A 17,525-nucleotide genomic window follows, 5' to 3' on the forward strand; every position below is an offset into this window, starting at 1 on the left:
TTTCCATTAGGGGAATTTTGTAATGATCGAAATAGGTGGAAATCAGAGGGCGCGAGGTCTGGTGAATATGGTGGATGGGGTAGAACATCCCAACCGAGCTCCAACAACTTTTGTCGAGTTATCAAAGACACATGAGGCCGCGCATTGTCCTGATAAAACACGACGCCCTTTCGATTCGCTATTTCTGTACGTTTTTGTCCAGTTGCTGTCTTTAATTCGTCTAATTGGGAACAATACTTCTCTGAATTTATCGTCTCGTTGTTTGGTAAAAGCTCATAATACAGGATCCCTTTCCAATCCCACCAGAAACAGAGCATGACCTTCTTTGGATGAAGACCGACCGGTTTTTGGGGTGGTTAAAGGTGGTTCAATCCGCTTTCCCCAAGATCTTTTTCGCTCAACATTATTATAAATGATCCATTTTTCATCCCCCGTCACTACTTGCTTCAAAAATGGTGTCTCCTCGTTGCGTTTATAGAGCGAGTCGCAAATGGAAATGCGATCCATCAGATTTTTCTCCGTTAAATCGTGAGGAACCCATACATCAAAACGGTTTATGTAGCCAAGCTTCACAAAATGTTCGTGGATTGTGGATTTTGACATATTTAACGTTTCTGCTAATTTACGTGTCGTATAGCGTGGGTTATTCTCGATCAGTGTTTTATCTGATCTTCATCTGTGGTGGAAGGCCTACCCGAGCGTTCTTGATCTTTAAGGTTGAAATCACCAGCTTTAAACCTAGCAAACCACTTCCGCATAGTTCTTTCAGCTACAGCACCTTCGCCATAAACAGCGCATATCTTGTTTGCCGCTTGTGTGGCATTTTTGCCTTTCCGGTAAAAGAAAAGCATTAAATGCCTAAAATGCACTTTGTTTTCTTCCATATTCAAAGGCGTATAAAACTGACAAAAATTAACGTATCATAACCAAATTTTTTTCAAATATGCCTGAAGTACCGTCTTTTTACGATATGTACGAATGTCATTTGTTTTCAATCGTTCTGATATATTCAGACCTATCCTTCCACGTACATTTTCTGTTATCGAATGTGTTTGGAAAAAACATCACGCATCTCGTTCTGACGCAAATTCACGTCGCATCATCTCTAATTCTCGCTCCATAAACGCCCTTTCTCGTCGAAGAAGATTCAACTGCCGCAGTTTACGTCGATCTTGTGTTCATATCTAGATTAGCCATCGTCGCTTCACAAATTACGTCACGTATCGTCACATAAATATTCACGTATTCATAATTGTCTCACTCGTCTTCTACATGCACTGATAATCCGATAATCCTGTCTCTGATTCTTGATACTCTCGATCCCGGACGAGCCCCCAAATTTGTAGGATCAGAGATTTATTTCGTCAAAATTATGCCGTCCGTGCTTTCTATACCGTCCGTCTCTTTTGCTAAAAAAACTCTACTAAAAATACGATCGGCATTGACATAATCCATTCTCTTTTCTCTCGTACTCACAACCAAATTATCCTCTCTCACTCTCTCTCGCACATGCAACAAACTACCTCTTGTTATAAACAACTCAACTCTTCACGGCGGCAATGAACACAAAACGACACGACGCACAGTCTAACGATCCCCGTTCAAAATTAAAAAAAAAAAAATGTTTTTTAGGGAACTTTTTTCTATGAAAAATTGTTGGCCACACTTCTGTCCGCTATGAATATATTAAAAAACAATTAAATGTTGCAATCGTCAATAGTTACATGGAGACGGAAAACGTAGTCGGAAAATAATTTCACATACATTTTCCTGTTTTATATATTCCAGTTCATTTGTAATTAAAGTTTTTTGTTTATAATATCAATCAATAGAATAGTGCCTTAATTATAGAAGATATGGGTATATTTCGTAATGGATTTTTGATTAAGGTTTTCTTTAAATATGTCAAAAAATGTATTTCCAGTTTTTTTTGTATAATGACCTTAAATTGTGTATACTTTAATTCTATATTATTCTTTTTTTCGCGCAAATAAGTTTTTTCTTGTGTTTTTAGATACATTCACGTACAGCTAATGTTTTGAAGTCTGGCGTGTTGTGTACAAGTCCGTAAAAGTTTATGTTTTGATAAACCAGATTTGTACAAAGTTTTTATTGAAGGATGACTGTAAAGAATCTGTTTCCAAACTTGCTGCATGTATTTACATAGATTTAAATAGAAGATGGGAAAAATCTTGCAGGAAATTGCAAAAATTTAAAGCTGTAAACCATGATTGGCTCTTAATCTTTTTTCTACATACTGTTTTATTTACCTCGTTAAATTTTATTTCATAATAACAATATTTTATGTTAACCCACAATAAAATTAGTAAATATTTATAACAATTTTTCATTTGTATACTTATAAAATAGTCCCAATTTTTGTATTTAACCACAAATTATTCCGATATACATATATAAAAGCGATTTAAAATGATTAAAAATAAAACCATGCTATGTATAAAAAAAAAATTGTAATAAACTTCATTTATAAAAAATTAATTGTAAAGATAACTAGAATACGGGTATATACGTGCATCAAAAAAGAAGGATAAGTTTATACGTGAAGAAAAACGAGTGATTAATTTTGATCGATATTTCCCTATTTCGTTACACTGTGCGACGTTTGCAATGAATACAAAACGACCAATATCACACACATATATAAAATTATCCTACATTAATTCAAAATAAGCTGGTTTTAATCTCTGTGGAAACTGTATATGGTTGTGTTAAAGAAAAATAAAAATGTTATACGTGAAAGGCTGCGATTTTACCGTCTCTTTATTGTAAGAAGAATAATACATTCATACGTATATGTATATCGATAATCCTGCCTAAGAACCGAGAGCTGGTTTATGACCGTCATAGCCGACGACCAACGACAAAGTGTGCCTGTCTATTCGTTTTTCGATCGTTACCCGACGGTGACTTTCAGAGTGACCTACATAGGTAGGGTCATCGTTGTCGGTCCCAGTCATAACAACACTCGTCGGTCTGCTTTGACTACCAGTGCATGCTACGTGCGTGACCTTCTTCGCACAGAAATACCAATTCCACCTTCTTATTCGGTCATTTTCTTACAGTTGTCCTTTGATTTTTATTGTAAATACGCCGTCTGAATTCCTATTAATAATCTCATATGGTCCTTCATAAGGTGCATCTAGAGGTTTTTTACAGGCATTAACTCTTAAGAATACGTGAGAACATTTCGATAAGTAATTGTATCGGAATGGTTTTTTCTTCGAGTGATGTTTAGTCGGAATAGGCTGTAAAATTTGGAATCGTAAAAAAATTAACCATGAATTTTAAGGGTTGTTCCACATATGAGTTCTGCTGCAGTAGTTTTTAAATTTTCTTTAAAAGATGTTCTAAGTCCGAGTAAAACAATTGAAAGGATACTAACCCAATCATTCGTTGCATGACAAATTATGGCATTTTTTAATGACCTGTGCCATCGTTCTGTTTTCATTGGATGCAGGATGATACGCTGTAGTACGAATTCGTTTTGCTCCTATGAGGTTACAGAGACTCTGAAAGAGCTGTGAATCGAATTGGCTATCTCTATCCGTAATTATCGTTGCCGAGGCTCCAAGTCTGAAAATCCAGTTGTCGAAGAAAATTGCAGCAATCGTATCAGCTGAAATTTCTGAAACTGGAATAGCCTCAGGCCAACGAGTAAATAGATCTATAATTGTGACACAATATCTGAAACCTTTAGACAACGGAAGAGGACCTACTATATCTAGGTGTACATGTTCAAAACGTGAATTTGGGATTGGAATGTGAGCTGGAATATTTTTAACATGTCTGTAAACTTTGCTTCTTTGACATTGAAAACATGACCGTGCCCAATTTTTAATATCTTTTTTAATTAATGGCCAAACAAATTGTTTCAAAATAATCTTCAATGATGTTTTTCCGCTTGGATGCGATAGATTATGGACATTGTAGAAAATTTTCTTTCTTAATCTAGATGGTACATTAGGACGAACATTATTACCTGAGATGTCACAGTGTAGTATAGTGTCCGTGTTGTCAAACCGAAGTTCTCGAAGCTTGAGTGAAGTGTCGGTTTTTTTCAATAAATTTTTTAATTCCTCGTCCGTGTGTTCTTGTACGAGTTCTTTTGTAGTAACTATTGCTGGCATTTCGACAGCTTCTACTTGTGAAAGAGTATCAGCAATAAAATTGTCAGTGCCATTAATATGAACGATGTTAGTTATAAATTGACTTATAAAATCGAGGCGAGATGTCTAAATTGTCGAGGTGAAGCTTTTGATGATTTGTGGTTGAATGCAAATCTTAAAGGTTTATGGTCAGTTCGAATTAGTAATATGTCTAAATTGTCGAGGTGTAGCTTTTGATGATTTGTGGTTGAATGCAAATCTTAAAGGTTTATGGTCAGTTCGAATTAGTAATTGAGGTCCTTCTATCAAATGTTTGAAAAATTTTACAGCACTGTAGATCGCTAATAATTCTCGATCATAAGTGCTATACTTTTTTTGAGCATCGTTTAATTTTTTAGAGTAAAATCTTAGAGGTGACCAGTTACCTTCTTGACCGAATTTATAAAGAAACGTTGTCAGCAGTATGTGCGAGTAAAGTTGCATCTGCTAGTTGTGATTTACAAAGTTCGATGGTGTTCAATGCATTAGGATTCCATTCTATTGGTCTTTTATCTTTCTTCTTTGCACCAATTAGTAGAGCGTTTAGTGGTGTTTGAGTTGCAGCTGCATCTTTAATAAATCGACGGTAAAAATTAATTGTGCCAAGGAAACGTCGAAGTTCTTGTAAAGTTTCAGGTTTTCTCTACAACCAATTGACGTAGAGCGATGAACTTTTTTTTAATTTGGGGTACCTGTACGAGATATTAACAAATAGCGTGACCAATTTTGTAAAAAAATTAGTTAAAGCCCGATATGTATACTTCTTTGATTTTGTATGTTTTAAGTTGATTCATTTTGTTTATTAGGCATAGATGATGTTTAAGTTATAAAACAGGTCACGGTCCACGGAGTATCCCCCCTTAACACTAGGTTTACGGGACGCGTCATTTTGACGCATTTCGAATGCTTTCTAACCTCGAAATTCTCTATGTGGTATACCTATCTCTATAGCTATGCATTAATTTCAGAGATCATAAATTGTGTATTATATAAAGTAAGTTGTTTTTTCAAGAAAATCTGCGGGTTCGTTGATGCGTGCCGTGGAGATACCTACACGATAAGTGCCCGTAAACCTAGTGTTAATGACCCAATACATATCGAGACTTGTTTCTTAAGGGGTTTTCTCATTCAGAGCCGTCAATTTTAGACGAGTTATGAGATGAAAAGTGCTTAGGTTATTATAGGTCGCAGATTTTAAAAGTTTGTACGCATGTTTGGTTATATTTCAAGATAAGACAGTATAATTTTTATGCAAGTGTGTTATTATTTAATATAACAATTTATATTAACAAATGTGTTATTATTTAAATTCTTGTATGATTCCCGCAATATATCAGTTTTTATGGCTGCCACGATTTAAATTATTGTATGGAACTGAAAAAAAATCAAGGATGATCTTAATCTATATGAAAGTGGTTATCTTGTGAATTAGAATGGTATAGAAAAAGAATTTTTTAACATAATGGCAGGCGTATAAAGCAGAAATCCAGTAAAATTTAAACTTTTTCCAACAACAAAAGAAAAACTATAGTCAGTATTGATATAATTCTAAAGCACAAAATAACCACTTTTATGTAGATTAAGATCATTCTGGATTCTTTTCCAGTTCGATACAATAATTTAAATCGTAGCAGCCATGAAAACTGAGATACTGCGGGAATCATACAATAATTTAAATAACATAAAGATAATTGCATAAAAATTATAGTGTATTATCTTGAAATATAACCAAACATGTATAAAAAATTTTAAAACCCTTGACCTACAATAACCTCAGCACTTTCCATCTTATAAATCGTCTAAAATTGACGGACCTGAATGGGAATACCCGCTTGAGTACAGTCGATAATTCGAAGGTAACGAGTGTTTCCCGTTGAATTCTTACCAAACGGTTCCGAAGTTACAAGGTTTTTGCACTTTTGATTTGCCCGCCTCTAGAGTTCGATAAGTGTGACTTAATACATTATAATACACTCTGGCTCTGGGGTACAGATATAAGGGTATCCCAAAAAGATAGGACGATCCGCAACATGGACATTCCTCATGCAAATACAAATCAAAAAGTGCTTTGTCATTTCGTAATCTGTAGCTTCGCTTCCGAGATACAGCAAAGACCCTTTAATTGCTCGAAACTCGAGACCCCCATGCGCGCAACTAGCTGAAAGGAACATTATTTCCACCACTCGTGAATGTCGATTGAGCCTCCGCAGCTGACGTTCGACTGTGGTCATGGAGCACCGATTTCGGACGATTCGGCTGAACGTTTCAACGTATCGGGAAGCACTGCGTGGTCGCGCAGTAACTAATCAGATCGGCCAACGTGTGACAACTGCCTTGATACATATTAACAGTTAAAAGTTAAACGAACTCAAACGTACGCGCAGACACTGGTCGTTGCTTCTTGACTGTGTCGGCGCGTACCCCAGGCGTGTGGCCCACCGCTCAGCTGATCGTTAAATGCTAAATCGAGTTCGTTTAACTGCTCATATCTCGGAATTGATGCTTCAGATTGTATTAGAACGAGAAATATCTATATTGCGGATTGTCCCATCTTTTTAGGACACCCTGTATACAGGCAGTCACATGTTATGTTGGGTTGACCGAAAAGTAATGTTGGACTTTTGCAGTAAACGATGTTTTGTTTTATATTAATTTAAAAGAGTGCTTCTAACTAATAAAATATACACATATTGTGAAAACTGCCACATTAACGCGTTGTTAAAAAAGAAAAAATCATTACTGTTAGGTTAAATTTTATTACTTTAAGTTAAGGCTTTGTTTTGACAATGAGTTTGACAATTATGCTTTTTTATTTCCGTTCGTTTACAGCACCCAATCACCATGCACCATAGAAAATATTAATGTATTTTTCTTCTTCTAATTTTTAAAGCTTTTGAAGTATGGGTCACAAAACTTTATTCTTTTTGCACATATTTCACATGGTGTAATTTCTTCATGTATTTAAATCTTCACAGGAGTAAATCTACTAATTGGCACCGAGAATGGCCTTATGCTGCTAGATAGAAGTGGTCAGGGTAAAGTATACCAGTTGATCAGCAGAAGACGATTTCAACAAATGGAGGTCCTCGAGGGTCAAAATATTTTGGTTACAATTAGTGGGAAGAAGAATCGAGTACGAGTATATTATCTGTCCTGGCTGAAGAGTAAGATTTTACGAACCGATGGACACAGCGACGTAAGCTTTGTGTTCTTTAAAAATATATTATAGTTTTTGTGCATTTCTTTTATATTTCATGAATGTTTTCATTGCATCGAAATTTATATTATTTTTTAATAATGGAATCCGTAAATAACGAATGAAGGTTGATTGATAGTTAAAAAAAGAGTTGTAGGACATTATACAGTATTACGAGATTGAATATAATTATATTTATAACACATTAGGGGTCGATAAAGTTTTGCTAAAATTTGATGTATTTATTTGTCCATTGAACTCAGACACCAAACTGAAAGTGTCCTCTGTAACAAAGCCAGTAATATTCGAGTTTAACGAAAATACCGGTACGTAGAAAGTGATAAATAAATAATGCACGCGCCCAAAAACGAGCTATCTTCATTTCTGACCACCAGTGTGTTAAGAAAGTTATAATCGCCTGAAGTTTGTACTAGAAAGCCGCACGATCGTTTTCCATCATCTAATAATACATATATGTAATAAGTTTGTTGTTTTTCAGCAAGTGGAACGACGCAATGGCTGGATCAACGTAGGTGATCTTCAAGGGGCGGTGCATTTCAAAATAGTCAAATACGAGAGAATAAAGTTCCTCGTTATCGCGCTGAAGGATTCCATTGAGATTTATGCTTGGGCGCCGAAGCCTTATCATAAATTCATGGCATTCAAATCGTTTGGCGAACTCGCGCATAGGCCGCTTCTTGTCGACCTTACCATAGAGGAAGGCACAAGACTCAAAGTTATTTATGGCAGCGCTGATGGTTTTCATGCCGTTGACTTAGATTCCGCTACAGTTTACGATATTTATTTGCCAAAACACGTAAGAACGATTAATTGTTTAATTTTACCTAAAAACAAAAAATAACGGAAATTTTATATGTAACGACCTTCGAATTACTACCTAACTGGTTGCGTTTATTCTCGTGTGCATTAAGTGAAATTTTATGTTTAACCATATTTAATTAAAATTCAGACACTTAAATATTTAATATTCAAAAAGTCTTTGTTTACTCTTTCATGGTCTAACTATATTTTCTGAAAGGTATTAAGCCAATAGAAATTTAAATATTAGTATGAACCAATATTTTTTTATTGCAGACTCAAGGACCAATTTGTCCACACTGCATTGTCGCATTACCTAATAGTAATGGCATGCAGCTACTGTTGTGTTACGATAACGAAGGTGTATATGTAAACACATACGGTAGAGTTTCCAAAACGATGGTTCTTCAGTGGGGTGAAATGCCCACGAGTGTAGCCTACATAGGGACAGGACAAATTATGGGCTGGGGCAATAAGGCGATTGAAATTAGAAGCGTAGAAAGTGGACACCTCGATGGTGTATTCATGCACAAGAAAGCTCAACGGCTCAAGTTCCTTTGCGAGCGTAATGATAAGGTTTGTATGCAACATGTTACAATTTGTCGCATATTTTCTAGCGCGGGTATTTTTTCTTATACACCATCTTGGTTTCCTTTTCAGGTATTTTTCTCGTCAGCAAAAGGCGGAAGTTCGTGCCAGATTTACTTCATGACATTAAATAAACCTGGCATGGCTAACTGGTGATCCCGAATGAGGCCAAATCTGGCCCTAAAATTATCAACGCGTATAACGACTCAAAATCTACCACATGTATCAGGATGTGCATTTTCGATATTCATGTTAACTCGTTTTTCACTACCAAGATTAAGCAACGCCATGGAAGACAAGAAATGTTTGCAACACAGTCAGCAACATAATGATCAATATTATTCTCACTTTTATTATAATCGTCGTTGTCATCATCGTCATCATCGTCATCATCACCACCATCATCGACACCGGCATCGGCATCGCCATCAGCATCGGCATCGTCACCGTCATTGTCTTCATCATCGACCCCGACATCACCATCATCACCATCATCACCATCATCACCATCATCACCATCATCACCATAATCACCATAATCACCATAATCACCATCGTCATCGTCATCGTCATCGTCATCGTCATCGTCATCGTCATCGTCATCGAGACCACCACCATCACAACCATCATTATTTCTGTGAACAACAAGATCCTTACAATCAGTATCAACAACGTCATCGTCATCGTCATCGTCATCGTCATCGATACCACCACCATCACAACCATCATTATTTCTGTGAACAACAAGATCCTTACAATCAGTATCAACAGTTTTACTCGAGTAATTGCACATTAATCGAAAGGAATGAAACCCACGACAAATCTCAGAAAAATCTTCGACAAATTTTACAGAGAACTCAAGGGACACTAGCATTTGTAAATTTTCTTGTAAAGAAATTGCTGTGCTTTCTTAACCGTACACCTTTCGTAATACGGCTTAGCATATGAAAAAGAAACACATAGATTTTTTGAAAAGATGGTTCCTTCCTCATACCAGTGTCCCTTTTCGTAGAAGAAAGTAAGTAGGAACGAAGTGTATGCACAAAATTCAATTACACTTTTGTAAGGTTCATTATTATTTTCACCGTTACTTCAGTATTTACAACATAATAAACATTACCGTATACCATGGAAGGCCCGTCAATTTTAAGAAGAACCGTTCAATGGCAAACATATAAAAATAATTACAGGTGGGTTGTATCAATTTCAAGTTTTGAATTCGAGACAGTAATTTTTCCAAACGTAGACACTAGATTATTTAGTCAATAACAGAATCATTATACCATACTATTGTCGTAGTCGCAAGAAATTGTGCAATATCGATGCTTTGATCTGTATAAACATGAAGACCTTCCAAAATATCTTTTTAATAAGTAGCTAAACTTTTTTATGATAATTGAAACTACGTAAAATGTCTGGATAGCTTCATATGCAAATACGCAAGCAAAATTGCTATGTGAATGAATGTTTGTGTTTTGCACCGAAAAAGAAACTATGAAGAAAGAAATGAAGGACGCGCGCGCATGAATGAGAGCAAGAATAATGACATGTGTACAGAGTATGTTCTTTAACATTACCTTGAATTGAAACCTATATTTCTTTTCTATCAAGTTCGTTGTAATTTCAATGTGTTATTTAAAAGCAATTGCTTCATGTATACAGTTAATTGTAATTAGAATTACGTATATTGCCACGCTAAGTTTGTGCCAGGAAAGTCTTCTGAACGGTGGAACAAGTTTGTTTTTTAAAGACAGATCATTGAGGAAATAGCAGTGAACTAAAAGTGGTATAACTAAAAAATTAAAGATAAGGGAAGTAGCCACTAATGTTATTATTTGTATAGTTCTTAATAGTAAAACGACATGTATGTTGATTCCTGCGATTCAAGATAATGGCGATGATGATACGACGATGTAGTGTCTGGTGTCGGATATCATGCGTTATTGCAATAGATTTTTATTAACATTTTTTGACACGTATAGTGATAAGGTGAACAAAAAATATATCATTTTCATTTTTAAGGTATCTACAAATAAGTATCCTACAATTATTTTACACTCTCTACTTTGCGATATATGCTTATACTGGTGTAGTCATGGCGTCGTTTATTCTTGACGATTAACATAGGCGATCGCGAAAGCGCCTTTGGCTTTTATAAAGAATTTGTAACTGAATAAGGCAATGCGCACAGGAAAAGGATGGTCTTCCTCTTCCTACTTTTTATACATTCGCTGGTACGCGAATTGATATATCATTCGTTCGCGAAATTATAATTTTGTGTATAAGAAGCTTTAAGAAATTCATTCGCAATGGAACACTCCAGTCGATTGATAGACATTAATGACTGATTACATTTGAATTACGACACTTGTAACTATAATAGAGCATAGGAACAAATTACAATGTGTTCGAATGAGGGTTGTCGGAGCTCCAAGTGATTGATACTTTAACGATATAATACCACCATATACATGTACATCGTTACGTAATTTATGTTTAAGCGACAAACTTACGTTTTCACAGAACTTTCGGCTAAAACCGATCTTAGTTTGAACTGTTCGATGTGGAATCTAACGAGATTTCTCCAGATATTTTGCATTGTAATGGTAATAGAATTTGTATTACATTTTTTTAAAAGTCTATATGTGTCAGTATGATGTACATTTAAAATAAATACAAACTACTATTGTATCACATTCGACAGACGAATATAATTCGTGTCCAGAGTTCGTGCGACCGTGAAAGGTACGCGTGGAAAGCAATTTGAGCAATCTTCGGATAAAAATTTTGTAATCACAACGTACATTTCATTTTATTAGGCGTACAAATTAATTCGGGGCATTTTTCTCATAAAAATCAATGTTTACTCATAACAAATCAAACACCGTTTTAAGGTTCGAAATAATTTTCATTATTTTAGGCGACTGACCCATTTGCGGGACAACTGACGAATACCCTCTCGAAAAGGAGATAATGGTTTTGCGTTGTGTTCATTTTTAATTGACATACAGAAAAGAATGAAGTGTTTTATACAAGCTTTTCGGGTGCCATCGTGTTTGCTACAATTTCATGTGTTTCGTCAAAGCATGTGTAATTTTGGAAACGATTCGGGTTGACATTTGAATATCGCATAACGACCGGAAAAATATTCAAATTTAAAAGGGAAGTGTAACAGGTTCGACGAAAGTTACCGAATTAATTTGTACACCTAATACTACAAATGATATTAACAAATGGAAGAAGTATGGGATTTATATAGCAATAATATATTATCGAGAGCGATTTTCGGATTTTTTTAAATAAATACGTGATTTTGTGCATCCATTTATTCAGTTGTATATAAATACATGACGTGGGTATGTGATACATGCTCGTGCGTTCGTGAGCATGCATTTTCGAGCTTTCTACTTGAAAATTTATAAAATCGTTTCCAAAGCAAAGACGGTTATTTTGCAATGGTTATTCGCCATAATTTGTGTGATGAGGCACAATAAAAATATATTTGTATCAAGTAGGTTTCAAAGAGGAGGACGTTCAAGAGGAAACAGGTGCAACGAAAGACTGTTTTTTTGAATGAGAAAAAAAACTATTTCTATTGTGCTGAACACGAGGATGACAGCGTGGATCAAGGAGTGAGCTTCAGTGCGCCGCGCGCGTGTGTGAATAAACGAGAGGGAGAATTCTCGACGAATGGGCTACATGTATGGAAGGTTATTTACGAATGACAGGAGTTCTAATATTATAAAACAGTAATACTAATTACTACCTTAAACAGATTCGCGAGTTAATTTTTTTTGTGCAAGAACTTCTCATATTCTCTTCGTAATTCTCGGTTTCTCTTTTTTGGCTTACATCTTACGTTCCATTCATTCTCTTTACTTGGATCGTGTCTTGCACAATTGTTTCCCAAAGATGGTAGTGATGGTTTCTTAATATTATAATAATTATTATTGCTGTAGTTTATGATTGCATTATTGTTATGATTTATATGCTGTCCCGTATGTCATTATGACCATCATCATGCGGTATATTATGATTATAATTATTAAGATTACTACTATCATTATTATTAGTAAAGTCAAATATACAGACAATTTGTAATTGATGCGACAGTCATTTCTTCGTGATGTCCCATTGCATTTTATACCATATACGCATATTAAAAAAGTTTTCAGTTTTAGAAATGTATGGTTGCAATAACTAAACCCAAGTACAGAAATGTCTTGATAAGTGTGAATGCCTCGGTTCCGCGGAGTCACAATCCCGATGAGCGTAGACAGTTGTCAGCTCCTCAATCAGTTTTTTGCTCGAAGCTCGAGCCTCGGTCGCTTGCCTTTCTGTGTTCCGACATAGAAAAGGACAAGCGAGTGAAAAACAGAAAGGGAAAGCATCTCTTTCCACTCGATTCGACTACGTAAGCCCGCCTGCGACGCTTCCACCGGCCAATAGTTACATTGCAATCGCTGCGGTTCGCGTTATCTTACTCGGTCTCGATGTGTCTCGTTCATCCTCTTCGTCATACAGTCCAATTGTGTGTGTACCGTTTCGGCCAATGAAAGATTACATTCCCGGGTATCGGCGATACAACGCTAATGCAATGATGAAACTTTTTTATTTTTAATTCGTTGTTAATGAAACTTTTACTAGTATATTGGTAAAAATTTTCTGATTAAAATGATACCAAATACGACATACTTTGGATCATATTTACTCATATAGAAAGTGTTAGCAGTTCATATTCGTTCATTATCGCTTCTGATAAATCATACGTAAATATGGTCCAAATTATATCGTGTTTGGTATCATTTTAATCATAAAATTCTCACGAACATGTTCATAAAAGTTTCGTTAACAAAGAACCAAAAACAAAAAGTTTCATCATTGCATTTGTGCCCCTCGTTCAGCCGTCGGCTCGTGAAAGGGAAGCCGCCGCGGAGCACCGTGCAAAAACTTATTCGCTTGACTGGTTCCACGGTCCCCCTCCCCAGTGGTGGGGATGACGACTTCACACTTATCGTAGGCAAGCCGGCTCACACTTATCAAGACATTTCTGTATATTTCGACGAGTGCGTTGGTCTGCCAAGCAACGCTATCCTTACATATTGACTTCGAGGGGAGTAATCATATGAACAAAGAGAATACGAGAATAAATTAACGATTGTTATAAACGAAAATTTTCTGTAACTTTATGCAGTAGTGATATACAGTTACCCACACAAGTATTCGTCTATTACATACGTATAAAATATTTTATACACTTAATCAATTTTAAAGACAGCTAATACTGGTTATACTTTGCTTTAGTATAAACGTTTAAATACTTAGGATTGAAATGTATTTTATTGAGAAATTCTACATAGTTTATTTAAATATATCGGCCCAGAATCACTGATTATTTTATTCAAACAGATTTATAGTAAATTAATACTTTGTTGGCTATCCTCGTGATCTTACTAAAAATTTGAACCGCTTATGCACAGATCGAACTAATCTTTTGCGAAATAACCTGCGTTCATTTTCCTACCACTTCCAAGAATAATAATACTTCTTTAAATAAACCCTGTATAACTTTTGACTTTAATACCTCCAGATCTATAGTACATTAATCAACGTTTATACCAATACAGGATGATGAAAAATAGGAGTTCATAACTTCTAGGGCAGATAATACTCGCTAAATGATGAAAAAAGTTTTAATAAACATGTGTCGAAAAATTCATATATATTCGAAGTATTTCAGTTTTTTGTTTCGGTTGAAGCGAGTGACATTCTCGCTTCGGAAACTATCGTGTAGTAGGGATATAATGAAGAAAATTGTAAAAAAGAAACAATAAAAATTGTAGAAAACCTTCTGGAACCAGGAAAAGAAGAACTGATAAGGTAATACATTGTTTCCACACGGTACAATAGTTCCCGAAGTGAGAAAGTCCGTCCCTTTAACCGAAACAAAAAATTCTTTATAACTTTGAAAATATTCATTTTTACTGTAAAACTGTATGTACTATGTACTGTTCAATTAAATATGTAAAGTATAACATACGTATGAAGTGTGTCGGATAATACAGTGGGTAATTGTGTCTCATTTTTTGTGTTGCTTAATTAGTTACGTTTTGAGAAGGTTTGGAGTCTATCTCTTCCCTTAATTTTTACCTCGCCAGGTAAATGTGAGTCAAGCTAAGAGATGCTTAGTTAAATTGTAAAAGGTTTGAGACTTCAAGGGAGAACAACAAAGAAGACGAAATTTCGTGAAAATGAAAAACAGTCAGTAGAAAATACAAAGTGTTTTGTGAACTTTTGGTAGAAATTATACCTACTGGTTAATAGAATGCGTTAAAATAATCAGAAATTTGTTAAGAGTACATTTTCGTGAAAAACGCGCGAAAATACCGTATTCTTCTGGATTTAAAAAAAAAGAAATCTATAACACTTAGACTAAAAATTCTTGCTGGTATTTATTAGTACACATCTTAAAATAATAAAAAAATTTGTTTTCGGTGGTTTTGTCCACGTAGCCTTAAATAAACCGCAAGGCAGGTAACGTTTTGAAAAACAGAGGTCGAAGTTCTGTACGTAAAATCTGGAAATACGGTCATCTGAAATTAAAAATGCAAACTTTTTCTTTAAATATATGTGAATGGCTCTGGTATGACCTACGATAAATACAAAATATTGAAAATTCGATAATTGATGTATGTTTGAAAAAAATTGACCGAACTATGGTATTTTCCTTCGTCAAAAAAGCTAAATAAAAGAGAATTGCGAGAACCAAACCTATTCACCGTAAGTCATACCATAAAGAATGTAATTACGAATCAAGTCGAAATCAGTCAAATAGTTTTTCCTAAATCGTGCACACCATTCGAAAAAAACAAGTTTCGAGAAAAACGGGTTTAAAGTTTTGTTTAGATTCTTATACATACGAAGTTAAAATCATGGCAATACTATTTAATCAGCGATTCGTGCTCCATACAGTACTTCTTCGACTTTCTGAATTTGCTGCTGTAAGTCCGATTTTTCCTTTTTTTTATTTTTGAGTGCGAGCTTCTTTCGACGCTGCAGTACTCACCCGCCTTGCTTGCTTGATACGCTCTTCGTCGCACTTCTTGGCGTAAGGAAGTACACAGGGACAGGCATTGACTCCCATTACAAACAAAATTTTCATTAACGTGGAGCATCAGTCGTTAAAAATACAAATTGACGCCCAGGGGCAATGTCTATCACACTTCTACCATTGAAAATATGTTTAGGCGTGAACTGCCACAAACTACAATTGTATCTTTCGTTATTCATTTAAATATTTCACCCTAAACATCGTTTCAATAATTCCTCTTCAGTCATACTTTCAAATATTAGTCTTATTATGTGATGAACATCTTCTAGAGCAGGTTTGTGTGTGTACAGGGTGGCGCAAAAGTTCGGAGACTTTTTTAAAATACTTTAGCAGTATATAACTGCCATATAAATTAAAATTCAATATCTTTAACCGGTTAATAACTTTTATTAAATAAGTAATAATAACATTAAACAATTAAATTTACAATAGATGTTCAAAATTGGCTCCTTTGACCTCAATGCATTTTCGAAGGCGTTTTCGGAAATTGCCGACGATGGTCATACACTGTTTCACGGTAATTTCGTCCCACGCGCGCCTCAAAGCCACCTTCAGGTCATTTGCCGATTTCTATCGGGTTCGGGAAATCTTTTGCTCCAAAATGAAGCACACGGAATAGTCCATCGGGTTCAAGTCCGGTGAATTTGAGGGCCAAACGTCTTTGCCCCAAAATCCAGGAAACAACTCCTTGCACGTTGCGATCGTTGACTGTGCTGAATGAGCCGGAGCCCAGTCTTGCTGCAACGTGAATCCGTTTTCACCGAAATGTTCAGTCGCCCACGGCTCCAAAACATCCCGAAGAACAATTTGCTGATAGATGGGGGCTTTGATTTTGACATTCCTTTCGATAAATATCAGTGGCGTCTTTTCAGTTCCGCAAATACCAGCCCATACCATCACTGATGCCGGAAAATGGCTGCGACTAACTACTTTTGCAGTAGCAGACTTCTTCTGACCTTTTTTGAGCAACTGACGGCGATTTTGACGATTGTGCGCATCCTCGATAGTGAAAATCTTCTCGTCAGTAAAAATAACTTTTTGGAGGCAACCACCGGCGATCAGCCGAAGTATTCGACGCGCTTTTTCCAGTTGTTTTTTCGTTCCATATCATCATTGAGGAAGTGTGCCCGATCAATTTTGTAACTGCGCATCTTCAGCTTGTTCTGAACAATCCTACGAACGCTGTCCTTGCTGATCTCGATCTCTTTTGCCATTTTTTGCATCGAACGTTCCGGATTGCGACGGATCCTGCACCTAACCTTGTTCACATTGTTCCGTGTTGTTGCGGTGGTAGGACGACCACATCTAGAACGATCCGATGTTCCTCCCAACTCCTGGAAACGTTTCACTGCCTCGTAGACCGTAGATTTCTTGAAGCGAGTCGTTTTAACAATCTCGGCAGTCTTCATTCCCGATTTGTGCAACTCAATGATACTAACGCGCTTGTTATTTCGATCCATTTGGAAGGTAACCAAATATAAACAAACAATTGAAAAGCACTTTCTAACCTAAAATTGTATGATGAATTCAGAAAACCGAAGAAAATTTTGGATAAGTCATTAATGAAAGGTGAAAAATGCATTTTAAAAATGTCTCCGAACTTTTGCGCCACCCTGTATTCTTCGTTTTTTGCCTGGTACTGAAA

General features: G+C 35.8%; 2 protein-coding genes across 2 annotated transcripts in view; one reads left to right on the forward strand and one right to left on the reverse strand.

The window, feature by feature from the left end:
• LOC107193869 (serine/threonine-protein kinase mig-15) overlaps positions 1-9,295 on the forward strand; it is a 101,340-nt gene extending 92,045 nt beyond the window's left edge. Inside the window, exons 16-19 of the mRNA XM_015583401.1 lie at positions 7,142-7,362; positions 7,862-8,179; positions 8,458-8,757; positions 8,842-9,295. Of these exons, the coding sequence (XP_015438887.1) occupies positions 7,142-7,362; positions 7,862-8,179; positions 8,458-8,757; positions 8,842-8,925 (923 nt within the window). The 3' untranslated portion in view covers positions 8,926-9,295. The remainder of the gene's footprint in view (positions 1-7,141; positions 7,363-7,861; positions 8,180-8,457; positions 8,758-8,841) is intronic.
• A 7,643-nt stretch (positions 9,296-16,938) lies between these two features.
• LOC107193870 (putative uncharacterized protein FLJ37770) lies at positions 16,939-17,289 on the reverse strand. The gene has a single exon (XM_015583402.1). The coding sequence runs from the start codon at positions 17,287-17,289 to the stop codon at positions 16,939-16,941; it is 351 nt and encodes a 116-aa protein (XP_015438888.1).
• Between the last annotated feature and the right edge of the window lie 236 nt (positions 17,290-17,525).

This window comes from Dufourea novaeangliae, unplaced genomic scaffold (genome assembly GCF_001272555.1).
Source record: "Dufourea novaeangliae isolate 0120121106 unplaced genomic scaffold, ASM127255v1 scaffold36, whole genome shotgun sequence".
Lineage (NCBI taxonomy): Eukaryota > Metazoa > Arthropoda > Insecta > Hymenoptera > Halictidae > Dufourea > Dufourea novaeangliae.